At 50.6% G+C, this 25646-nt stretch overlaps 2 protein-coding genes across 6 annotated transcripts; both read right to left on the bottom strand.

Annotated features, from left to right (window-relative positions):
* Positions 1-2362: 2362 nt before the first annotated feature.
* Positions 2363-14709, bottom strand: LOC144274584 (uncharacterized). 5 transcript variants are annotated; one of them, XM_077833493.1, is made up of 6 exons: positions 13262-13382; positions 10495-10582; positions 9214-9302; positions 8411-8537; positions 4984-5082; positions 2371-4622 (listed from the first exon to the last, which is right to left on the bottom strand). In XM_077833493.1, exons 3-6 carry the CDS (start codon positions 9283-9285, stop codon positions 2884-2886), a joined length of 2037 nt encoding a protein of 678 aa, XP_077689619.1. In that variant the 5' UTR covers positions 9286-9302; positions 10495-10582; positions 13262-13382; the 3' UTR covers positions 2371-2883. The 5 variants fall into 5 exon arrangements, with proteins under 5 accessions (XP_077689620.1, XP_077689617.1, XP_077689621.1 ...); XM_077833494.1 differs by lacking the exons at positions 10495-10582; positions 13262-13382 and adding an exon at positions 14610-14709 and having other exon boundaries at positions 2363-4622; XM_077833491.1 differs by lacking the exon at positions 10495-10582 and having other exon boundaries at positions 2364-4622; positions 13262-13389.
* A 492-nt stretch (positions 14710-15201) lies between these two features.
* On the bottom strand, positions 15202-21975 carry LOC144274619 (killer cell lectin-like receptor subfamily F member 1). Its single transcript, XM_077833601.1, has 6 exons — positions 21861-21975; positions 19588-19686; positions 18809-18970; positions 18026-18180; positions 16212-16324; positions 15202-15581 (listed from the first exon to the last, which is right to left on the bottom strand). The coding sequence occupies exons 3-6, from the start codon at positions 18858-18860 to the stop codon at positions 15437-15439; spliced, it is 465 nt and encodes a 154-aa protein (XP_077689727.1). The 5' UTR covers positions 18861-18970; positions 19588-19686; positions 21861-21975; the 3' UTR covers positions 15202-15436.
* Positions 21976-25646: the final 3671 nt, after the last annotated feature.

Here is a 25646-nt window from a genome sequence, read left to right as displayed (position 1 = left end):
ATGGTGAAGGATGATCGTTCTCAATCTAACCCTGGTATCCTTTGGAATGGTAATCAGTGACACTAAACGAGTAAGTGGGCTTGTACAAACAATTTTCCTGGCCACCATAGCTTCCTTTACTGGAGTAGAAACCAAGAACTGAGTGTGTACTCCTTTCACCCCAGTTCTTTCCAAATCCTTGGCCTTGGTTAGGGTAAATTTACACTTCTCTGAAGTAGAATCCTTTACAAAACCACTCAAAATATCAACAGTGTTAGTGAGGAATGGCTCCCCAAAACATGCCCAGCTTTTCTTAAATTTGGTGGCACAGTTTCAGGCAAGGGACTGGATACAGGGCTGGATCAGAATCTCCGTTAGTTACCAGACATGGAGATTCTATTCAAAAATAGCTATTTTTCTGCTGCTATTTGATTGCCAACACTGATTTATACATATTTTAGCACATACAAAGGATAAATTCAACAAAAAACCCACTTCTATTTCCTCACCATCTGTGTCACGAAGGGCAGGATTCCTCATCACATAGGATTAACTGGGAGAGATCTTTTGTAGGGCCTGGGTTACACATGATTTGGGAACAAAATACATGGGCATTCTGCCTCATTCAAAATCACTTATGGTGGAATTCTCTCCCCAGATCATCTGAGACAATATTGACTTCAACAATTGAACTACACTGTGATCATATGTACTTCCTTCAGTTAGATGAGGTTCTGCTGTTGTTCGCTATTTCCGAGTGGAGATTTTAAAATCACTGCTGTTTCTTTGTTAGCATGTCCAGTAAATTGGAGAGTTCTCTCATGTTGACAGAACTGCACTTGAACTTTCTCCATGTCATCATGGAGGGATGGGGAAAAAGCAAAGCTGAAGTGAGGAATGACCACTTTAGCAAATGGTCATTTGTCTGAAATTCTCCAATAGATCTGAGCTCCATCATATCAAACTGAACTAATATCCAATTGGGTGAGCAAACAGCCCTCAGGACAGACAGAAACCCACATCACAGAGAGAGAATACATGACAGTGAAAGTGTCAAGTGAAATTCCAGAGAGCTGACATCTGATTATTCAGAATCAGGACAAGAGATTCTCCCATCACATTCTACTCTGATCCATTCAAACATACTTCACTCAGCACTGTCCCAAGAGTCAGTTATGTTATTTTCAACATTTTCAGTATACTAGGATCTAAATAATGGGGGGGGGAGGGAGGGAGGGGAGACACAGCCACTTTGCCAGAAGTGGATTTGCCAATAGATGGAACCTTGGATTTAAACTCCAAATGATTACACTGTATTTGGGATCTATTTGAATTTCCCTCCCAGGTCTTTTGACACTTTCATCTCCAGTCATAGCGACTCTGATGTAGGATTAAAGAAGTCAAAGCATGATCTCCAAGCACACACAACGGAGAATGCTTCGTCACATGACTCTTTGCCAGGTAGATGGATAGAATGTTACAGAGATAAACTCTACATGGCTCAGACAAAAGCTAACAGTTCTGCAGTGATGGGGAAGGAGGAAACCTCAGTGTCACCCTGTTGAAATTACACTTTTTTTTTTCAAGCCCCTGCTTCTCTTCATTTACATATCATTTGAAAAGTTGCCAGTATAACTGCTCTTCAGCAAAACCCAGAGCAACATGAGAACAACTGGCAATGATACAATCTGTATCATTGATGACTAACAATAACTTTGCAATAGGAGGAATGGTATAAATGTGATGCTCCCTGGTTCCTGATAGGAAGCGCACACTCAAATTACTCATGGGAAAATAGAAAGGACAAATAGGTCCACCTCAAGAGGGCGAACTGCAAAAGGCAAAAATGGGGCACTCATCTGGACAAGCTAATGGATAACGGTGCTGCAAACAGTTCAAACAGCATTCAAAGTTACTGTGTAGGAATCAGGAAAAGTAAAGTATTGATAGCCCTAGAGGTTTTTATGGTGTTGATCTCCCTTGCAGATTCTCTGATGGCTAACATGGGCTGAGTGCCAAGAGAAGGTATTTCCACACTCACTGCATTCGTAGGGCCTTTCCCCTGTGTGGATTCTCTGATGATTAGAAAGTTCTGATCTTTGAGTCAAGCTTTTCCCACACTCACGGCATTCCTAGTGCCTGTGAAGGTTCCTTCCCCACTCTGAACTCTAGGGTACAGATGTGGGGACCTGCATGAAAACCCCCAAAACTTATTTTTACCAGCTTAGGTTAAAACTTCCCCAAGGTACAAACTAGTTTACCTTTTGCCCTTGGACTTTATTGCTGCCACCACCAAGCGTCTAACAAATATATACAGGGAAAGACCCTGCTTGGAAACATCTTTCCCCCAAAAATCCTCCCCAAACCCTACCCCCCCTTTCCTGGGGAAGGCTTGATAAAAATCCTCACCAATTTGCATAGGTGAACACAGACCCAAACCCTTGGATCTTAAGAACAATGAAAAAGCAACCAGGTTCTTAAAAGAAGAATTTTAATTGAAGGAAAAAAGTAAAAGAATCACCTCTGTAAAATCAGGATGGTAAATACCTTACAGGGTAATCAGATCCAAAACATAGAGAATCCCTCTAGGCAAACCTTAAGTTACAAAAAGACACAAAAACAGGAATCTACATTCCATTCAGCACAGCTTATTTTATCAGCCATTTCAACAAAACAGAATCTAACGCATGTCTAGTTAGCTTACTTACTAAGTTCAAAGACTCCATTCCTTTTCTGTTCCCGGCAAAAGCATCACACAGACAGAGAGAACCTTTGTTTCTCCCCCCTGCAGCTTTGAAAGTATCTTGTCTCCTCATTGGTCATTTTGGTCAGGTGCCAGCGAGGTTATCCTAGCTTCTTAACCCTTTACAGGTGAAAGGGTTTTTCCTGTGGCCAGGAGGGATTTTAAAGGTGTTTACCCTTCCCTTTATATTTATGACAGGGATTTTCCCCTGTGTGGATTCTCTGATGTTTATAAAGGGATGAGCTCCTAGTGAAGGTTTTCCTACACTCACTGCATTTGTAGGGCCTCTCCCCGGTGTGGATTCTCTGATGCTGAAAAAGGTCTGCTGTTCGAATAAAGCTTTTCCCACATTCACTGCATTCGTAGGGCCTCTCCCCTGTGTGGATTCTCTGATGATTAGAAAGGGCTGAGCTCCTAATGAAGCTTTTCCCACACTCACTGCATTCATAGGGCCTCTCCCCAGTGTGGATTCTCTGATGGTGAAAAAGGTCTGTTGTTCGAATGAAGCTTTTCCCACATTCACTGCATTCGTAGGGCCTCTCCCCTGTGTGGATTCTCTGATGATTAGAAAGGGCTGAGCTCCTAATGAAGGTTTTCCCACACTCACTGCATTCATAGGGCCTCTCCCCTGTGTGGATTCTTTGATGCTGAAAAAGGCCTAATCTTTGACTGAAGCTTTTCCCACACTCACTGCATTTGTAGGGCCTCTCCCCTGTGTGGATTCTCTGGTGCTCAAAAAGGGCTGATCTTTCAGTGAAGCTTTTCCCACACTCACTGCATTCATAGGGCCTCTCCCCTGTGTGGATTCTCTGATGGTGAAAAAGGTGTGATCTTTGAATGAAGCTTTTCCCACACTCACTGCATTCATAGGGCCTCTCCCCTGTGTGGATTCTCTGATGATTAGAAAGGGCTGAGTTCCAAAGGAAGGTTTTCCCACAATCATGGCATTCATAGGGCCTCTCCCCTGTGTGGATTCTCTGATGTATAGAAAGGTCTGAGCTCCTGTTAAAGCATTTTCCACACACATGGCATTCATAGGGCCTCTCCCCTGTGTGGATTCTCTGATGAGTAGAAAGGGCTGAGCTGCAAGTGAAGCTTTTCCCACACTCACAGCATTCATAGGGCCTCTCCCCTGTGTGGATTCTATGATGCTGAAAAAGGCCTGATCTTTGAATGAAGCTTTTCCCACACTCACTGCATTCATAGGGCTTCTCCCCTGTGTGGATTCTCTGATGCTGAAAAAGGGCTGATCTTTTACTGAAGCTTTTCCCACACTCACTGCATTCGTAGGGCCTCTCCCCTGTGTGGATTCTCTGATGTATAGAAAGGTCTGAGCTCCTGTTAAAGCATTTTCCACACACATGGCATTCATAAGGCCTCTCCCCTGTGTGGATTCTCTGATGATTACAAAGGGCTGAGCTGCAAGTGAAGCTTTTCCCACACTCACAGCATTCATAGGGCCTCTCCCCTGTGTGGACTCTATGATGCTGAAAAAGGCCTGATCTTTGAATGAAGCTTTTCCCACACTCACAGCATTCGTAGGGCCTCTCCCCTGTGTGGATTCTCTGATGATTAGAAAGGGATGATCTGTTGGTGAAGCTTTTTCCACACTCACTGCATGTATTTTTCCTCTTTCTGCTGAGGATTTCCTGCTGGGATGTGGTTTTCTTGAGGCCCTGCTGAGTTCCTCGACAGGAAATAAATTTACCCATTTTCTCCAATGGCTGGTTTCCCTGCTCTCTTTCTGGTCTGTGATGAATCACAAAGGATTTTCCCTGCTCATGACTCCTGGACACATTCCTTTTCCATCTTTGCGATAATTCTCTGTGTTTATCCACTTGCTCAACATTTTCCTGCTCAGAATTCTGCTCCTCCTTCTCACAGAGCATTGCATCACCTGCTGTGATAGAGATAGAAACTGCAAACAGAGATGGAAAGGGGAACACCAAACGAAAACAAGTGCTGGAGAGGGATCAAATAAAAATCAGGTCCTGAACTCCCCCAAACTCTTCCACCAAATAGGAGAGAGGAGGGGGATCAATTCAGCCCTCACATCCCATCCAAATTCACAGGGGGAAGGGAGGAAACTTCTGCCTGGTGTCTGCTAGGATCTATAGGAAGCCATGAGCTATATTTACCCTGAGGATACGACCCCTGCTAAAGACAATAATGAATTGAGAGACCTCCCAAGACTTTGTAGGGCATCCCAGATGGCTCCTTCAGGCACTTATAGATTCTGAGCTGGTTTAATGTTTCCTCACCTGTGCAGGGAGCTCTCAGGATCTCTCTTCCCTCTGGGACCCATGGCTCTTCCCCTTGTTCCAGCTGGGAGATCACATCAGGTTTGGAAACTGGAAACCCTGCTCAGATGAAAGAAAACAAAGGACTTCAGTTGATGTCATAAGACTTTATCATAAAAAACCCAAACATTCTATTAATTTAACTTCAGTGCTTAGTGTGACCTGGTGTGCCTGGGGCAGTCCCTCACTGAAAATGCAAAGGTCAGGGCAGGCTGAAAAAGGGATACCATATGCTCCCCAAACTGATGGTTAACACTGAAGTTAAACTCACAGACCAGTCACAAACTGCTTCTCCTCACCCACACTGGTTACCGAGAAGCTGAAAAAAGATATCACACAGCCCCCTTTATTGCATTCCAGTTCTCTGACTCCCAGTCAGCACCTAGGTCCACTACAGTGAGAGGTTATTTAAAAACTCTGCTCACAAACAAAATGTTCTTCTGATCCCAAAGGGTTAGCACCAGTACCAGGTCACGATAGGTTTGGATCTTACCCAAAATACCATGCTGCCAGCCAATCCTTTAGCATCTAAACTAAAGATTTAAACAAAAGAAAGACAGAAAGAAATGAAATGGGAAAGCAGTCAGGTACATTCTGAAATCTGTATATCAGGTTCTTAGCAGTACTGGTGAGTTAGTGGCTTGAAAGTCCATCTGGAACACAGCCACAGCTTGGATGGGTCATTCAGTCCTTTGTTCAAGGCTTCAGTTTGTAGAGAAGTTGCTCCAGAGGTGGGAAGAGGGATTGAAGACAAAATGGAGACGATGCAGCTACCCTTTATATGCCTTTTGCCATGTGGCTTATACTTCCTGTGCCCCAAACACAAGTTTCACAGCACATGGCATGGAAAAGCCTTGGAGTTCTTAGTACACAGGCGCACCCCTGCATGTCTTGCTGACTCAATAGGTGTATCCCCTTGGTCCTTTCCATGGGCTCATTGTACAGCTGATGACCCTGGATGGGCCATCGAACAGGCTAGGCAGTGCTGATGCCAATATATCTGGGGGGTGTCACCCAGAAACACTACACAAGTTTGGAAATACAAATACACCCTACATCAGCCTGTCACCATCACTCAGCTGAGAACTGAAGTTGTTTTTAGTACAAAGGACTGAACTATAAAAAGAGGTAAGGAAAATGCTTGAGACTCTCTCTCCCCCTCCGCTTTCCCTCTGTTCATGACAACTCCTGAAGAACTGAACTTGGGCGGCAGAGGCGGGTTAGGGGAGTCCTGGCTGAAAGGACAGCCACCAGCCTGTCTTGGCATATGGTGCGAGAAACATTTGCTTTGAATCCGTTTTAGCTTGTTAAGTTAGATGTTAGTTTGTGTTTTATCTTGCATTTCTTTTGTAAACAATTCTGACTTTTATGCCTCATTACCTCTAGTCACTTAAAATCTTTTTTTCGGTAGTGAACAATTTCGTTTTATTGTTTTATGTAACCAGTGTCTTTGGATTAAAGTGTGTTGGAAACTCCATTTGGAATAACAAGGCTGGTGCATGTCATTTTCCACTGATGAAATGACAGACTTTGTATGAGTTTGCATTGTTCAGCAGCGTGCTGGACAATGCAAGATGCACATTTCTGGGGGAAAGTCTGGGACCAGAGAATTTTCTGAGGTTCTCCTGTGGTGTACTGGAATTTGAGAGTCACTGACTAACAGCAGTCAATACTGTGAAGCTGGGAGCGAGTTACGTGCTGGAGACTGTGTGTTAACCGCCCAGGAGTGACTGTTCTCACAGTAAAGCAGTGTAAAAGCACCGCAGGTTGGGGAACTGAGGGGAAACAGCTGTTCAACAGTCCAGATTGTACTGTGGTTAATGTCACAGACACTCAATTTCAAAGAGTCTCCTAAAAACACAGAGAAAGTAAATCCTTGTCCCAGAAATCAAAGACTCCAGACAGAGGGCAAGTCTCCCTGGCATTGCTTCTTGCTGACAGAGAAGTCCAGAGACAATGAGTCAGTCTTGGGGAAGCCGGGAACAGTAAGCATGGGCTGGTGGGGTTCACTGGAGAAAGGGAACAGGAAGGGCAGGGATATTACTGAATGCAGGAGCTCAGCAGTACTAGATGTCAGGATAGCACGTATTGCAGCCCATTGGAAAACATAATCCCAACAATACATAGAAAATGATAGGGTCTAAATTAGCTGTTTTCACTCAAGAGCGGGATCTTGGAGTCCTTGTGGAGAGTTCTCTTAAAACGTTCACTCAAGGTGGACAGGCAGTCAAAAAGCAAACAGAACATTGGGAATCACTAAGACAGGGATAGATAAGAAGACAGAAAATATCATATTGCTTCTCTATAAATCCATAGTACGCCCACATCTTGAATACTGCATGCAAATGTGGTTGCCACATCTCAAAAAAGATAGACTGGAATTGGAAGAGGTTCAGAAAAAGGCAAAAATATGATTAGGGGTATGGAAGAGCTTCCATATGAGGAGAGATGAAAAAGACTGGGCCTTTTCATCTTAGAAAAGAGACAAAAGGGGGATATGAGAGAGGTTGATAAAATCATGGCCACTCTCGAAAGACAGGACACTGGGCTACATGGACCTTTGGTTTGACCCAGCATGGCCGCTCTTATGTACTAGGGAATCTAGTGAGCCCAGTGTAACGGGAGGGAGTAGGAAAATCCCTGGGTGTGGAGAACACTGGGAAATTAGAAGCTATAATTCAGGAGCAACAGATGCTAATTAGTCTGGAAAAGCAGAATGTGAAAAATAAAAATCGGGGTCATGTGACAATGAGGTAATCAAAAATCCAAAGAGCCTGCAGGGAAGAGGGGTTGTGGCTATTACACATGCGGATGGAGAAGCAAGACTCTCCATGTCTCAGGAAGTTTCACTACCAACATAAGCCATTTTCACACGCTGCAGTGCAATCCAGACCAATGAGGACTTGTGTCATCTGTAATCCTGGGTGAGATTCAATGTTCTGCTGTTGGAGCTCCCGTCTGGATACCCCCAGCCAGCATTCAAGGACGCACTGAGTGTGTGTGTGATAAGTAGCCCTGGACCAGCAGTTCTGACTCCAGCAGCCTGCTTGTTACACCCCAAGCCCATTCTGGTTCGGGTGGAGTAGGCTCAGGGTTTCCGAGAAGGCCGGGGGTAGGAAGCTTCTGTTGGTTATGCTGGACCTAAGCCCCAGTTTTACTTGAGCAAAAAGAGATATCTGACACTGTGCGATACTGCTCCTGTGCTCTGTTCCCAAAGTGTTCTTCAGCAGGGGAAGGTCTCTGGTCGTGTGTGTGTGTGTGTGTGTGTGTGTTACTGGCATATTGGGGTGATGCTGAAACAGGACAGAGCAGAGATGCCATTGGGGGGTGGCGTGAACCGTACCTCTTCATTTCCCCTTCCAAGAACTGAGGGGACGGGAATCCTTACCCAGCAAGGTCATATTCTTATAGTTCTCCTGCATGACATCTCTGTAGAGAGCTCTCTGAGCAGGGTGCAGCAGAGCCCACTCTTCCCTGGTGAAATACACAGCCACCTCCGCGAAGGTCACCGGCCCCTGAGAGAGCAAAAGTCCAACACTCAGTAGCTGCTGCCCCTCTCTTTGTGTGGGAGAGGAGCCAATCAAATGGAAGCTCTGGGTGGATCACGGTCAGACTCCCACCCCCACCTCGTCAGACTCCCACCCCCACCAGGGTGAGGGGACGAAGAGAGAGCCTCTCTTCTCTCCCACCAGATCCATCACACACCTACTAGCCACAGACTGATACAGGAGATGGAGCCCCCAGCAGGGTCTAGGGACAGCTCCCTGGTGGGAAGTCCAACATGCTCCTCAATGCGAGGAGCTGGATATGAAGGGAAGGGAATCTGCCCTAAGCCTGACTGGTGGGTGCCCCCTTCATATCTCACGGCAGCCGCTGGTTAGTCGGGTCAGGCTCCCGCACTTTGAGTCTGGTTAGTTTTCCTAGCCCCATGTAGGTGGGTTATTTTCTGATCAACAAATAAGAGCATTTCCACCTCCCAACCTCATGGGTCTGGTCCCAGAGTCTAGGCCACTTATTCAATAACTCCCAGCAGGTTTGCCACCCCCTGTGCTCCTCCCTTTCTCCACCTTGTGGATTTCCTGCCCCGGACCAACCTCCAAACCAGACTGCGCAAACCTTCCCGTCTCTGGTGTATTTGCTGTCTCCCTCCCTCCAGAAGGAACACACCCAAAACTCCCCAATAATCCCTACCTGAGCTGGCTCCACTGCAGCCATTTCTCTTCCCGGTCCCATGGGAGGATGGGAGGAGCTGGAGTGAAACATGGACGTCGTTCTGCAGCCTGGGAGGGCAAGAAGCGAAATTGTGGGGGTTTCAGAACAGGCTTTAGTTAATTTCACATCAGAATTCCCCTAGGGCCCTTTCCCTGCAGACAGATATCCTAGATTCTGCCATGCTGGCAAAATGCTTGATCTCTTTATTTCAGTGTAGACCTGGCCCCTCCTGCCAGGCTAAGCCCACAGAGACATTTTTAACCTCCCTTCTCCCTCTCCCCACCCCGTAACAAAGTCTCTCAACACAATGCTAGAAAAGAGCAGAACCAAAGGAGTCACTCTGGGGGATTCCCTCGGACATGGACCCCATGGCAGCCACACCGAGCAGGGGGAATATGGAGTCAGAAACTGACTTTTCCTCTGTCTGATCCTTTTCTTGTTCACTTGAAAGTGATTCTGCCCAGGGATGCTGCAACACGTGTCTGGTTTCAGAGTAACAGCCGTGTTAGTTTGTATTCGCAAAAAGAAAAGGAGTACTTGTGGCACCTTAGAGACTAACCAATTTATTTGAGCATGAGCTTTCGTGAGCTACAGCTCACTTCATCGGATGCATACCGTGGAAACTGCAGCAGACTTTATATACACACAGAGAACATGAAACAATACCTCCTCCCACCCCACTGTCCTGCTGGTAATAGCTTATCTAAAGTGATCATCAAGTTGGGCCATTTCCAGCACAAATCCAGGTTTTCTCACCCTCCACCCCCCCACACACAAACTCACTCTCCTGCTGGTAATAGCCCATCCAAAGTGACAACTCTGTACACAATGTGCATGATAATCAAGGTGGGCCATTTCCAGCACAAATCCAGGTTTTCTCACCCTCCACCCCCCCACACACAAACTCACTCTCCTGCTGGTAATAGCCCATCCAAAGTGACAACTCTGTACACAATGTGCATGATAATCAAGGTGGGCCATTTCCTGCACAAATCCAGGTTTTCTCACATGTGTCTGGGTGAACTAGAGCTGGAAATCTCTCTTCCCACTCATTTCTACCACTGCCCCTTTCAGTCTCTCCTTCCCCGTCCTCTCTCCCTGCCTCTCTGGCTGGGAAAGTCCCATTCCTGGGTTCTTTGCAATCCCACCACTGGATTTTCTCCTGACAATTGCTAATGGGAGGAGAAATGAGGAGGGGCTGTTTGTGCAGAGTCACTTTCTTGCCAGTCCCCAGCACTTTCCCTGAGGTCTTTCAGTTACCTGAAGTTTGTGGCTCAGAATTTGTATTAACAGAGCCCAGATCTGCCCCAAAGGGCTAGTACCAGCTGGAGAAAGTCAGCACCTGGGCCTGGCAGAGAAAAAGCTTTAATTAAGGTCACTTCCCAGCACAGAAGCCCCGCTAGGGTAGCAGCAAGCTGGTCTCCCGGATCACCATTTAGGCTGCAGCATCTGACCCAGGAAGCTGAACCCCAATATCCTTAGGCGAGAGGGACAGAGCCTTTGAGCAGCCTTCCCTCTTTTAGCTCTCTGGGGAGAGCAGCTAATGAGAGCACCTCCTCACAGGGAGAATTGCTAATCTCATTTGCCCCACTGTTCATCTGGAGTCACTCCTTGTCTTTGCATACAGTCACTCTGGATTAACAATGGTCTCAATGAAACCAGATTTCAGAAAGGATGAGTCCAGAGTGATGTGGAAGAGGTCATTGTGTGGCAGTGCTAATCCCCTTCCCACCTCCCTCACCCCCTAGATCTAGGAGAAGGACTCAGGGCACAAATTTAGTAGCAGCCCCCAGAGCCTCTGCCATGCCCTTTGCCTAGGACTCCCCTCCTCCCGTTTTGCCATTTTGCAAATTAGAGAGAGGAAAGTGGAAAATCAGACGGATTTTATATCAGTTGTTGATAGGAGGTAAAATCTGAGTGTATTTCACATCAATATTTGAAAAATGGAGAGAGAAAATGGGGAACATTTGCAAACATTTTATTTCCATGTTGAAGAATCTGAGGAAAAAGTGTAAATCTGAGATTTTCCCCTGTCTCTCTAATTATAAAATACTAAGAAAATCTCAGGGCATATTCAATTAGAAATAGACAACTAGAGAAAAAGTGGGGCAAATGTTTAGGTTATTTCATAACAATCTTTGAGATTTGCAAAGAATACGTGTCACAAACTAAGTAATTGATAACATGAGAGAAAAACACCAAGATCAGAGGGAATTTTATATTGCTATGAAATAACTAGTTGGAAAAGGGGGCCTTTTTGACTGGATTTTATATGCCTGTGCAATACATAAACAGAAAGTGATGGTTCCCCGTCTGCCTCCATTCACACGGGCAGCAAGGAGCCCTTTGAGGAGGTGATTTAAGAGGGCAAAGGAGGAGGAGGAGCTGGAAGGCTTCCTGGGTGAGGGAAGGGAACAGCAGTGGTGGATGGGCAGGTGAGGGTCAACGGATAGCTGGGGGCAACTGTGTTGGCAGTTTGGGGCCAGCAAGTGGGATTGGGAAACCGGGGTCTGGGCAGTCTCTATGGGATACACTTCCTCCTCCCTTCCCCCACCCTGGCAGAGAACACGCATCTCATCCCATCCCCACTCCAGGGGCAGCCATGTTTTGGGGACTGACTCAGGGAACAATTTCTCACCTAAACAAGGACAAATCGCTGCAGGTAAAATTGGTGAGCAAATCCCCCACATCGGAGGAGATTTTAAATGGACATTTGAGAATTATGGCGAGAACAGGGGGAAATCGGGAGAGAGCTGATCATTTTGTTGCTGGCACAGAGTGTCTGAGGCAAGCAACAGCAGGGGTTTGTTGCCCGGTATGTGTCACCCAATAATCACAACAGGGTGGAGAAGTAGAAAAGTTTATTTGGAGCTCCAAATCCAGGTACAGGGAGAGAATCTCAAATCCTGCACACCAGACCAGGTCATCACACATACTTTTATATTGTTTAAGGCTATTACACTACACATCAGCCAATCAAAGCTTTGCACATATACTTTGCCTTCCTTTACAACGATGTTTATTTCCTGCAACCTCTAACAAGGATTCCTCGCAACTTAAACAACCAGCGCATCCTGCCTGGCCTTGTGATTAATGGTGTAGATGGGCGGTTATAGCCTTGAAGCTGCCTCCTTTTGTTATCTTAGCTTGGCGTCACCAAGACCCTACACTAGACAGCGCTATCTGCAGCTGCAACATTGTTTTAAGAGCAAAAGGGCTTTTTTTTCCAGGCCAGTCAGGCCTAAGTGCCGTTAAGGGGGGTTTGAAAAGAAGCCCATGGGCCTAGAGCAAAGAGACTTCCTCCACCCTCATGGTCTTCCATCCCCTTGACTTAACTAGTGGCCATGCCCTGGGGCCCCAACAATTTGAGGGGAAAGTGTGTGGGGGGGGAATCACCCCGGATTTTATAGCCACGTGTGAGATAATGAGAGAGAAAAGGGGAAGAACTGGAGAGAATTTGTATCAGGGTGTGAGCGGCACCAGCAGGGAAAGGATCCAATTCACTCACCTCCCGCCCCCCCCTTCTCCCCCGGGGGTTTCCTGAGGCTGCACAGGGACCGTTCAAGCCCCCCCCGGTCCCCCCCACAGGAGCCCCCCCCGGGTCCCGGCGGCGCGGGGCAGGGCCTGGCTGCGGCTCCCCTGGGGCTGGGCAGCCCCGAGGCGTCTCCCAGGTGCGGCAGGACGCGGCCCCGCGGAGGAACGAGCTCCTGGCCGAGCCTGGGGCCGGGCCGCCTCCGGGGGGGGCCGCTCGCTGCCCCCGTCCCCTCCCGGGCCTGCCCGGGCCCTGCTGCCGACAGAGAGCGGCCCCCCAGCCCGGCCCCGCGGGGTCGGGGTCTCCCAGCCTCGCCCCTTAACCCGCTGCCCGTCCAGACCCCGCCGGGGGGCGCTGGGCTCCAGCTGGGACAGCAGCTCCGAGCCCCCCCGGGCGCGGCCCCCCCCGGGAGCAGGTCCCGGCGCCGCCCGATGCCGGGTCCCCGCGGACACTGGGGCAGCGTCACCGCCCCGCCCCCGGGGCTCGCTCCGGTACCTGGAGGCGGCAGCTCGGCAGCGGGGCGGGCAGGGCCCGGGGCGGCCCCAGCGGGAGCAGGGCGCGGGCCGGGCACGGGGGGGTTAATGAAGGTCGCCCCGGCACAGACCCCGCCGCTCAGCCCGGTCCCGCAGCAGCGGGTGAGCTCTGCCTCTGCGCACGCGCGACTCCCGCCCCGCCTCCCTCCATCTGCGCATGCCCAGAGCTCGAGCGGCACCAAACGCTTCTCCGCCTTGGGAGAGGCGCCAACGTCCCCGCTCGAGCCCGGCTCGTCCTGCCCAGTCCGACGTCACTTCCGCTCGCGGGAGAGACAGGAACTACATCTCCCAGCCTGCCCTGGGGGCGCTTCCTCCTTCTCCAGCTTCGGTCCGGGCAGGTGCCGGGATCAGCCTGATTCCCTCCGGCCCCTCCCCCACCCGGCGCCTCTCACACCCGCCCCCCCCGGGAGCAGCGGCGGCTTCTCAGGCGAACTCTCGTGTCCCCGGTCGGCGGGAGCCTCAGCCCCGGGGTCTCTGGCCCGGCTGCTCCCCCAGGACCACCCCCCCCAGCCCGGGTCCGACTGGCCCCTCGCGTCCCCCAGGATTAACTTGCCTGGGGGCCCGGGGCTATTAGATTTTGTAGGGGCCCCGGTCAGCAAGTCTTCTTCCCAATTTAAAACAAAATGATCACAACTGTGGCCTCCAGGCTATTAAAGGGCAAGTTGAGCATAGCGTTAGTTAACATAAAGCACTTCGGTGGTTATACTTCAGTCTTAATTCAAAATAGCCTACTTCTTACCTTAGAACAGCTGTTACGTTAGGCTCTTTCTGGGAGGGAGTTTGGGGTGCAGGAGCAGGGGAGGGATGCGGGATCTGGGAGGGAGTTTGGGGTGTAGGAGCAGGGGAGGGATGCGGGATCTGGGAGGGAGTTTGGGGTGCAGGAGGGGATTCTGACCTGGGGTAGGGGTGCAGGAGCAGGGGAGGGATGCGGGATCTGGGAGGGAGTTTGGGGTGTAGGAGCAGGGGAGGGATGCGGGATCTGGGAGGGAGTTTGGGGTGCAGGAGGGGATTCTGACCTGGGGTAGCGGTGGAGGAGCAGGGGAGGGATGCGGGATCTGGGAGGGAGTTTGGGGTGCAGGAGGGGATTCTGACCCGGGGTAGGGGTGCAGGAGCAGGGGAGGGATGCGGGATCTGGGAGGGAGTTTGGGGTGCAGGAGGGGATTCTGACCCGGGGTAGGGGTGCAGGAGCAGGGGAGGGATGCGGGATCTGGGAGGGAGTTTGGGGTGCAGGAGAGGATTCTGAGCTGGGGAAGGGGGGTTAGGGTGGAGGAAGGGGTGCGAGGTGCAGGCTCTGGCCAGGAGGTGCTTACCGCAGGCGGCTTCCAGCCGGCGGCACACCAGGGTTGAGGCAGGCTGCCTGCATGCCGTGGCCCCATGCCGCTCCCAGAAGCGTCCGGCTGCTGGCACGTCTCTGCGCACCCCTGGGGGGAGGGGGACAGCGTGTCTCTGTCCACTGCCCTTGCCCACAAGCACCACCCCCCACAGCTCCCATTGGCCAATGAGCTGCAGGGACGGTGCTGGGGGCGGGGGCAGCACGCAGAGCCGCCTCCCTCCCCCCCCCCCGCCTCCCACAGCCAGGGTTCCGCAGAGACATGCCAGCAGCCAGCCTCAACCCTGCTGTGCTGCTGGCCGGGAGACAAAACAGAGATGGTCACACTAGCTGAGCCAGAAAGAGAACCCAGGTCTCCAGTACTCTAGCCACTAGGCCACACTGCCTCTTTGCAATAGGTGTGATGTTCTTGAAACACTCTAAACTCTTGGAAGCAGGGGCAAAAAACAGAGATCTTCAAGGAGATGCTTAAGTGCTTACCTCCTACTGGGAGCTAGGCACCTAACTAGCTTTGAGGGTCTGGGCCTGAGTCATTGCTGGATCCTGCAAAGAAGGCTATGTAGGTTATTAAAGTGAAGCACATATGTCAGTCTTTGCAGGTTTGGGATCCTATGTTCCAGCCGAGCACTTCATAGAAAATAAAACAAAGGTTCCTTTAAAAATCTCAGCGCTGAGCACTAGAATCAGGGGTGGTTACTTCCTGGCTCCACCACAGCCCTGCGCAGATACAAATTTTGTAGCCCCATCTGAGCTGCAAAAATGGTCCATAGATATAAAGCGGATGGGTATCTGCAAATTGGCAGGGCGCTACAGATTGCTTGGTCCGCTGTCTAGCGGGATGGCGTCCTTCTGGCAAATCCATCTGTATTCCCCGCTGCAGGTTTCCGACTGGATCTGACTCCCTTTGATCACCCCACAGCTGTTCTCTTCGGCAGATCCTTTCACGGGGAACCTGCCGGACCAACGGAAGAGTAATTGGTCGCCCTCATGGCATCTTGTTAATGCAGGTCACCGACAGCAGGGCTGTTCTGTGTGTCTAGACCCAGACTGGTGTTGGGGAAACCTTGTTGCTACTTGTAACTGGAGCACAAAGGATCTGGAAATCACAAAGACAAACCTCCTGGAGCACTGGGACGTCCTCACGAGGTGGATCTCCCCATTCCAGCATCTCTTCTGACTGAAAATGGGGGCTGGGTGTGGGGGGGTCACTCAAAGCTCTTCCTTGGGATGCTGCGTCTCAACCTTCCTAAGAGTTAGGGCCAAAGTGTAGATTCTCCAAGTGATTTAGGAGCCTACTTCTCATTCATGGTCAATGACACTAAGTGCCCAAGTCACTTGAATGCTTTTGAAAATTGTGCCCTAGAGTTTCAAAAACGGATTGAGTGATTTTGGGGCCCCAACATCAGACCCCTGTTTATCAGAGGGAGGGTGCTCAGCACCTACCGGCAACTGGGCCCTTTTAAGCTGCCTCAGCTGGGCACCCAAAATCACTCGTCACTTCTGAAAGTCTTGGCCTCAGATAATAAGGGACACCCGCCCCCTCCCTTACATAACTCAGCAACCATCCAGAAAAGCAACTCACAGCGTCTGATTTAACAAGGATCCATCCACCCAGGTCCAATTCCTCTCAGGTGCGTTCGCACTGAGGCCAGTCCACACGAGGTACTTCTCTTGAATGCTGTCCCCTAGGAACTTCTGTAAGTAGGAGACAGGCACTTGGGGGATGAGAACCCGCTGTGACTCCAAGCTGCTTTGCAAGCGGATTTGTAACAGATTCACATTCTCCGTGGATGAAGCACGGAGCAGGACACGTAATGCCAGCGGGTTACGCTAGCACCTGATGTTAGATTGCTATCTGAGCACCAGGTTAAATTCTCAGATAGTATTTTCCAGAGGGCCCCCCCCCATGTACTGTCTGAACATTTCAACTATTCAAGGCTTAAAATGGGCACACTGGCACCTCTCCTGCAGTGCCCTCTTGTTCTCCAGCATCTCAGCTTTCACTTAAAAACGTGGAGTACATCTCTAGTTGTAATGACTTCAGACCAAGGCTTGAAAACGTAAAGCTGCCGGAACCCAGAGAGCAATATCTGCCTGAGTTTGCAGAGAGTCTGAAACAGCTCTGAGAGGATGTGACCTTCCCCATTCATCTCAATGGGTACTGACAGATACCAAGGACGATACTTTCCATGACAGCAGTTGGTCACTATTTCGTTGCTGAAAGCAGCGAAGAAGGGAGAGGGGACAAGCATAGTATGAAGATCTACACAGTCCACTCTGAGTCAGCTCATGTCAGTGGCCCCTAGGGGTGGGAAACGATCACTTGGAGGGTTTCCTCCCTTTCCAGTCAAGAAAGGGCCAATCCATGCAGCCCCTGGGCACATCCAACCGGCTGCAGGGGAGCTGAGTCCAGAGCCCTCGCAAGCCACACCTGGCACAATCTGTCACAAGTGGCGTCTCATTTGGGTGCAGCCTGAATGTGCCATTCCCAGCTCATCTGCTCTGCTTTCCAGGGCTCAGTCACACCTAAGCTGACAAACTCAAAGCTTGGGGTTTTTCAGTGCGTCTCCTTTGGGCATTTGACAGCACGGACACCAACTTTCTTCTGCGCCAGTGGGTGTTCACGCCCCGGCCCTGCCCCTACTCCAACCCTGCCCTAACTCTGCCCCTCCCTGCCCCGGCCCCGCCTCCTCCCCCGAGCGTGTTGCATTCCCCCTCCTCCCCCTCCCTTCCAGACTTGCCACGCGAAACAGGTGTTTCGCGGCGCAAGTGCTGGGAGGGAGGGGGAGAAGCAGGACGTGGCGGCTCACTCAGGGGCAGAGGCTGAGGTGAGCTGGGAGCTGCCAGTGGGCGCAGAGCACCCACCAATTTTTCCCCAAGGGTGCTCCAGCAGAGTTGGGGCCTACATTTGACAGCACTTGGTGTATAGTCAGGTTCACTGTATCAACCTGTAGATCTCAGTTATTCCGTTTCCTGTGGCTGTTTAGAGCTTTTTCTCCCCAGCAACAGGAGAGAGAAACTTTAAATAAATATATAGGAAAATGTGATTGGAAACCCACAGAAACTGGCACAGGAATTTCGGGGGGACTAGTCCTATGATAAAACTAAGTGTATGCACAAGTGTTTGCAGAGTCATCGATTTGGCTTCTCCGCAACAAATTAGGGACATGATCCAACAGAACAGCTGCAAGACAGACAAGTGAGCGAGGACATTCCCAAATAGGGCAAAGCTGGTTACAGTATGGTCTTTGTTTAAAAGAAAAGTGGAACTGTGAAAAGTGGCCTTGGGGTAATTTTATCATTTTTAAAATCAGCTTAAAATGGATATTCCTTGACACCCCCATCTTTCCAGGTGAAGATTAACACCCCCACCCCTCTGCCTGTTTCTCACTTTACCATCTCATCCTGCTCCTGGATCACCACCATGTGAGCGCTCCTCGCTGAGCAGTCCTCAAGGCTCCTGGCCCAGATTTTACTCTCGGTAGAAAACCAGTAGCATTTGGCACCATGTGGCAGCCAGTCCGGGGGACAGATTTTGCAGCCAGTGCCCTCTAGAGGAAACAAATAGGAGACACCATTAATGGCTGAATTAGGTGCTTCCATTAAGAGGCTGCCTGGTGCAGCAGCTTGGACGACAGACTGGCTCTCAGGAAACCTTTGTTCTGTTCCTGGGTGACCTTAGGAAAGTCATGTCCCGTCCCTGGGCCTCAGTTCCCCCTTTCACTGGGTGCCTGATCTGTGTAGATTGCCAGCTCTTTGGGGCAGGGCCTGTCTCTCCCCGTGTGTCTGGGCAGCGCCCGGCCCAACGGGGCCCTGATCTCAGCTGGGGCAGGGCCTGTCTCTCGCTGTGCATCTGGGCAGCGCCCGGCATGACAGGGCCCCGATCTCAGCCGGGAGCTTGGGGTGTTAGCAGAACTCCACTGAAGGCAGTGAGATGACGCCAGGGATGACCAGTACCTTTTCATTGCCTGCAATGAAGCTATTAGCATTTGCACACCCTGTTCCACGTGATCAGGATAATACACCATTGGCACCTACCCTTTCACTAATGCTATAACACTGCACTCAGCTACAGGGCAGCCATTAGGTGTCACTCAATCACTGCTCTGGGAGCATCTCTCCGGGGCCTTTAAACGGAGCTGTCAATCCCAGAGCCCAGAGAGAAGGCGCTGGGGTTACCCTGGGGGCGGCTGTTGATGGGAGCACACAGAGCCTGGCTCAGGCGTGACATGAGGTGGTTCAGACGGGCGCTGCATTCTGCCCCGTTTCTCTCTCTCCGCTGGGCACTACGGCTCACGGTGGCATTCAGCGCTGCTCCGGTCAGTCCTTCATGAGATGACCCTTGAAAACAGCCATGAGACCTGGGGTTAGAGTTCTTGCCTGGCAACAACAGAGTGGAAAATGAGCATCAAAGAATGTGGATCATGGGAAAAATCAAGGGGAGAAGAGAGAGAAAAGTAATTCATTGGGAGGGGCCAGGACAGGGACTGGTGGAATCTATCCCTGGCTCTGGGGTTGGGTGGTTAGAGCAGGGAAAGTTGGGTGTCAGGACTCTTGTGCTCTGGTGTTGTAGCTGGCTCATGCTTTGGCCATGGGCACATCACCTCCCCTCTATGGGCCTTAGCTTAGCCCTTCTGTAGCACAGGAATTACGACAGTACCCCGTACAGCCAGCATGCAAACAAGGGTAATTAACCACTGGAACAATTTGCCCAGGGGCGTGGTGGATTCTCCATCACGGACAACTTTAAAAATCAAGATTGGATTTTTTCCTAAGAGACCTGCTCTAGGAATTATGGTGGGGGCAGGTCTCTGGCCTGTGTTATCCAGGAGCTCAGACTAGATTGTGATAATGGTCCCTTTTGGCCTTGGAATCTATGAAAAGCCTCTGGGATGAGCTGCTGAGACATGGGAAAGTTTGCAGGGCGTCCTCAAAACAAACAGGATCTAGACGCTCACCCAGAATGCTCAGCGTGATCACAGCCAGCGTCGCCACAACGCTCCAGACCCCCAAAATGCCGATGGTGATTTTATACCCATGCAGGTTCGCAGGAGAATCTGTGAATTCGGATTTGTAAGTCAGTTTCAGTGTCTCCTGGGCTGTGTGACAAGCATCGGCCATAACCCTTCGTAGACCCATCATGACGGGTGAAAGAAACAGAGGCCATGAAGTGATCTGCATCTGCTCCGTGACTCAAACGCTCCTCAGCAGAGGTGGGTCACAGCTGTCAGAGCCAAGGGCCAAGATCTTAACATAAGAACAGCCCTACTGGGTCAGGCCAAAGGTCCATCTAGCCCAGTATCCTGTCTTCCGACAGTGGCCAATTCCAGGTGCCCCAGAGGGAAATGAACAGAACAGGGAACCAAGTGATCCATCCCATCACCCATTCCCAGCTTCTGGCAAACAGAGGCTAGGGACACCATCCCTACCCATCCTGGCTAATAGCCATTGATGGACCTATCCTCCATGAACTTACCTAGTTCTTTTTTGAACCCTGTTATAGTTTTGGCCTTCACATGTTAATACCCTAAATTAATTAGGGATTTTAGGTCCCAGCTGGTGATACCTTACAGGGGGCTGGTTGTTGGGGTGCAGGCTCTCAGCACTACCTGGTAATTAGGGCCTTTAAAAATACTCTCAAGTAAAGCCTCCAAAAAACGAAGGGGACACATTCACCTGTCACTACAGCAGATCCAAAATCAGGATTTCCATCCCACAGGAAATTCTGACATGCTGACTTTTGGTTCTGTCTTGAAACAGGACAAAATAAATCAAAATATCAATTGTTTTGAACAGAACAGAAAGTTTAAACAAATTATTATAACTAAGCGTTTCATTTCTGGTTATTTCGACATCAACCCATGTGCAATGGTGCCTCATGCCTCTGTTCTCCAGTATGAGTTGGGCTCCCCAGCTGGATTACATCTCCCACAATGCACCAGACTGGCTCAGCAGGGACCAAGGTGCATGATGGGAGGGGTAATCCGGCTGGAGAGCCCAGCTCAGAGGAGCAAATGAGGGTGTGAGGCATCCAAACTACATCTCCCATGAGGCACTGCAGCAGCTTGGGTGAACGGAGATTAATATTTTGTTTAGCTATTCCCCAAGTGGGAAATGATTTACACTGCTGTAGCATCTCGGAGTCTCAGTCATGCTCCAGGGCCCCACGGTGCTAGGAGCTGTATATTATTTGTTAGGTATATCACTGTAATGCCCAGGAGCCTCAAGCCTGCCCCAGGTCTCCATTGTGCCTGGAGCTCTACAGACAGAACAAAAAGAGGGTCCCTGCCCAAGGAGCTCACAACCCAAGTATTAGGCACAGCACTCAGCAGATGTGACTGACACACACGGTGACACAGATCTGCTGAGTGAGACATGGTTGCTTCCACAGTGAGTTGGGCCTTCATTTCTCTTCGTAGCAGATCCGAAGAGCAGATGGGCCAGAAGGTCCCACACTTCTAATTTGCACTGCAGCTTAGTCTGTATGGCCATAGCCTCTAGATGTCCCAGTGCCCCCAGGCTAGGTACTGTACATATTTTTTTCACACAACGCACAGTCAACCTGTGGAACTCCTTGCCAGAGGATGTTGTGAAGGCCAATACTGTAACAGGGTTCAAAAAAGAACTAGATAAGTTCATGGAGGATAGGTCCATCAATGGCTATTAGCCAGGATGGGCAGGGATGCTGGGAATTGGCAACGGGATGGATCACTTGGATTACCTGTTCTGTTCATTCCCTCTGGGGCACCTGGCACTGGCCACTGTCAGAAGACAGGATACTGGGCTAGATGAACTTTTGGTCTTACCCAGTGTGGCCGCTCTTATGTTCTAGAAACAGACGGCTCCTGCCCTGAAGCGATTACAGTCTCAGATGAGACACAGCACGTGGATACAAACAGGGGAGCAGAAGGAACCAGTTAGATTCTGCTGATCAACATGATAAGGTGCAGTTACAACATCTTGCTTTTTACTTCTCTTTCTGTCTCCTTGGGAGCTCTCCTGCTGCAGGACAGTTTTGCTCGGCATTTTGGCCAAGATTTCTCAAAGTAACTGGCGATTTCCCCTCCCCTCCCTGCCCAATCTGAGACTTAAAGGAGTCCTCTAGATTTGCGGAAATCACTGAGCACCTGCCCTCTAGAACCCTTGTGGTGTCCCAAGTTGGTTCCCCAAAGCAGCTACCTCTTTGCCCGCCATGCAAACTCTAACCGCCAGCCCAGTTCACAGAACTCACGCTGCAGGGAATGGGGTGTTTCAGTCTGGCTTTCTCCGACGCACAGCTGGAAGGGGAGTTAGTTACAGCTTTTGATCATCAGGCTGTGGGGGGGGTGAGGGAAGGGAGAGTTGGAGACACAAATGGGAGGTAGGCAGGCATCCAACTCTCCAGGGGTTTCCATGGGCATTAGGAGCCTGACTGCTCTGGTTGACTTTGAAAGTCTCGCCAAAGCTGGTAGAGAGAGAACAAAGCAACACAGGAAATGGAGGTGAGAAACGTTTACGAGAGGATATCTAACAGGACACTAAGCATCCAAGGCAGGTCACTACAGAGTCATTGGCAGGACAGAGACACAGGATGTGGCATTGCAGGGGTTATCCATATTACAGTAACGGCTGGAGATTCCAGCTGAGACCTCACTGTTCACAGAAAAAGGGCAGATGATAATCTCCCTGTTACTGACAGAAGGAACCAAGGCCCGAAGAGATGCACTGACTTGGTCACGGTCACACAGAGTCTGGTGCAGAGCTGGGAACTGGACCCAGATCTCCTGGGTCCCAGCCCAGTGCATTAACCATGAGCATATCCTGCCCTTCGTCACTTAGCCCTGCTGCTAGGTCATGACAGTAGAATGTCAGACTTGGCCCAAATTGCATTCAAAACACCGCCAACGTCCTTTTGCTACGACCCACCAGCAAGACCTCACTCTACTTAGTCACCATATGATCCAGGGCCTGGACAGGGTGAAACCAGAAATAGCCCCAGGCCTTTATCCAGAGTTGCCCTTCTATAAAGGCTGACTCTGCCTGTGGACATTCGGATACACCATCGATACAGCCAGTGCCTGCCCCAGCCCTGCTTGCATTGCAGCAGCGTGTTCAGGGCCCAAACCATGGACAGCAATAACACCCCCACCCCAGCTGCTGGGTTATTCACATTATTAAATACTGTTATTTCGGCAGGACCTACAGGTGAACCAGATGGGCCCTGTTGGTTTGGGTGCTGCACAAAGGCGTTGGCGATCCCTGCCCCACACATAGGGTGACCAGATGTCCTGATTTTATAGGGACAGTCCTGATTTTTGGGTCTTTTTCTTATATAGGCTCCTATTACCCCCCCACCCCCGTCCCAATTTTTCACACTTGCTGTCTGGTCAGCCTGCCCACACAGCTCATCGGCTCACCTAGAGTTCTAATTGCATACAAACTATGCAGGAAATACAGCCAAGCTCTCTGGGTCCTGACTCTGATGGGGGTGCAGGGGCTGTGACTTGCAGAGACCAGCAGAGCGGGAACGGTGCAGAAGTAAGGTGCTGCCCAATAACCGCCATGCGTGCACATGGCGGTCCGGAGTTGAGCACGGACCTGCTCCAGCACTGTGGCTCTGGGTGCACTGCTCTGATACGCTCATCCCACACACCCTGCACACCCCTTTGCTGTTCTCCATCACCCCATATGAACATCCCAGTAGCTAAAACACACTTTTTAAGTACCTCCCACACTATCGAAGCATCTCACCGTCTTTATTGTATTTGTCCTCCCGACCCTCCCACCCCCATGAGGCAGGGCAGTGCTTTTATTCCCAGGCCACAGATGGGGAAACTGAGGCCCAGAGCAATGAAGGGATTTGTCGCCAGGGTCACACAAGAAGTTCTTGGCAGAGCTAAGATTCAAACCCAGGTCTCCCACATCCCAGGCCACAGCCTGAAACGCAACATGAAGCTGCCCCCTGCCTGCTTCCCATCCATCCTCTCTCAGACCCCTTTGAAAGCATAAGCCGGAATTACTGAGACAGCCTTGCGGAGACTTTGGAGCAATACCTTGGATCCCGTCCGCCGACAGGCGGCTGGCGGTTCCCATCTTGGGCCGGAGATTCAATACCGTGTAACCTTCTTCATCCTGCATCCTCCAGAGTCGCTGTTTTAGTCTCCCAGAAAATGGGAAGGAAAGGGAAAATCAGAGAGACCCCAAGGGACTGGGGTGAGACTCGGACTGTTCAGTTTGTGAGGCTCCAGCGTGCAGAGGAAATGGCTGCCTCCCCTGGCCAGCATGCTTCGAAACCACACAGGAAACGTAACAGCTCATGCAGCAAGCTAGCGAGGGCACCAGCAAGAGGGACAAAACATGGGCCTTGTGTCCTATGCAAAAAGCAACCTCAAAGCTCTTCCACTTGCCTAAAGGCACCGGGTATTCCCAGCTCGTTCCCATAGCCAGCCCCTCGCCGCAGTGGGACAGGGCTGGTGTGAGGACGAAGCACCAGACCCTAAACCCAGAAGCCAGTCCCCTGGATGCTTGGCAGGTGGGAGGACTTGGGCGCTCTCTGGAGAGCCTAGCTCGTGACCTCCCCATTCAAGGCTGACGGCCTAGCGAAAGCTTGTGCAGCCCCAAATGAGCAGGAGGGGGATCTACACTTCAGCTCTGCTCTCCTGCCGTCAGGGAGCCAAGCCCCAATTCACCCCAACTTGAAGTGGGTGCGACAGCCACTGGAGGAGAAGTTCTCTTCATCTCCAGCTCCGGGGGGAGTCCCAAAGGTTGTCCCCCTGCAGGCTAGTCAGCTGCACCCCTAAGGGGGGGTTTGCTTGCTATTGGTCTCAGCAACTCCCTCGATTCTCACTCGTGGCTCCAAGTAACTGCTTGTGTTCACTGCAGCCCCATGCCTTGACTGGCGGGCTAAACCCAGCGAGAGGAGCGAGTGCCAGCAACTGCCAGACAAGGGCACAGCCGTCCCTCCGAGTGCCCATCAAGGAGCTGGGGATGAGCCCATGGTGACTATTAGGTCACAGGTGCCAAATGAAGCTGGAAAAGACAACACTGGGCCCCCTCAGCATGGTCGCGCTGATGGAGAGGAATCAAAGATTGAGCCTTTTACCCCACCCCACCAGGACAGGAAGCTGAGAGCCTGGAGCTAATCAGTCGCTGTAATCTCTGCAGCACCAAAGGGGGCCCCATTTCCTCACGTCCTGCCTTGAACCAGGCTGAAACGTGGTGGCCCAGGCAGCCTGGCTCCCACCTCAAACACTGACCCCTAAGCGAATGGAAAGTGCCGTGGGCGAGAAAGGGCTGATCTGAGAGGCTCGCAGAAGCCATGTGAAACACCAGCGCTCAGGCACCGTGGGGCTTGCTGGCCAGAGACCACTTCCTGTGGGTCAGTGTCATACTCCTGCCTTTGCAGAGGTGTGCAAAGCAGGGCTCTGATTGGGTAGACCTCTCCTTCTTACTGTCTTTGAATCTGCGGGACTTAACACTGAAAGCACCAGATATTAGACCATGTGGCTGTGATGACTCCAAGTCATGGTGCCTTCACCAGAGAAATCCTCCCATTGGAGCAGAGCCCATAGCCTTGGCCAAAACTCCGCAGGAATATTTTTGTAAATGAAAAAAAAATTTTTTTTTTTTTTTTTTGACAAAAAACGAAAGTTTTCCAGTTTTGGACACTGAATGGTTTGCGGTCTCCCTCCCACCCCAACTTTCTTGCCCTTCCCTTGCTTTTGCCACTGAAAAAGGGCAGGGTGGAGAACAAAGGAGAAAATCCAAACACATTTTGGTTTGGTACTTGTAAGCTTCCATAACATATTTACCATATTTCCATCAGCCGTGGGGAGAGCGCCGCCCGGCTGAGTTTGGCTCAGGTCCGTAGGCCACTCAGGGGCGGCTAGAGAACCTCAGTACTGGTTGATTCCATGGAACATAGATCCTTGCTTTGGTGACTACTAAAGCTGGGGTTGGGGTGGGATTTTGAGAAGCACAAATCCCTGTTGAAAGGCAGGAAGACTAGGGCACCTAACTCACCTCCAGTTGGCCCAGT

This window comes from Eretmochelys imbricata, chromosome 14 (genome assembly GCF_965152235.1).
Source record: "Eretmochelys imbricata isolate rEreImb1 chromosome 14, rEreImb1.hap1, whole genome shotgun sequence".
Classification (NCBI taxonomy): domain Eukaryota; kingdom Metazoa; phylum Chordata; order Testudines; family Cheloniidae; genus Eretmochelys; species Eretmochelys imbricata.
Note: the sequence above shows the minus strand (reverse complement) of the source record. Positions and strands in the feature narration are given on the sequence as shown.

Excerpts from the sequence above, each read along its gene's own strand:
- LOC144274584 (XM_077833494.1), bottom strand. The coding sequence starts at position 9,285 with ATGTTTCACTCCAGCTCCTCCCATCCTCCCATGGGACCGGGAAGAGAA. Across the intron at positions 8,538-9,213 it reads CTGCAGTGGAGCCAGCTCAG|GGGCCGGTGACCTTCGCGGA; the intron begins GTAGGGATTATT and ends TTGCTCTCTCAG. Across the intron at positions 4,623-4,983 it reads CCTGAGAGCTCCCTGCACAG|CAGGTGATGCAATGCTCTGT; the intron begins GTGAGGAAACAT and ends TCTCTATCACAG.
- LOC144274619 (XM_077833601.1), bottom strand. The coding sequence starts at position 18,860 with ATGTCACGCCTGAGCCAGGCTCTGTGTGCTCCCATCAACAGCCGCCCC. Across the intron at positions 16,325-18,025 it reads TCCAGGAGCAGGATGAGATG|AAGTTCCTAGGGGACAGCAT; the intron begins GTAAAGTGAGAA and ends TCCTACTTACAG. Across the intron at positions 15,582-16,211 it reads TCCTTGTTAAATCAGACGCT|GTTCCCCGTGAAAGGATCTG; the intron begins GTGAGTTGCTTT and ends TTGGTCCGGCAG.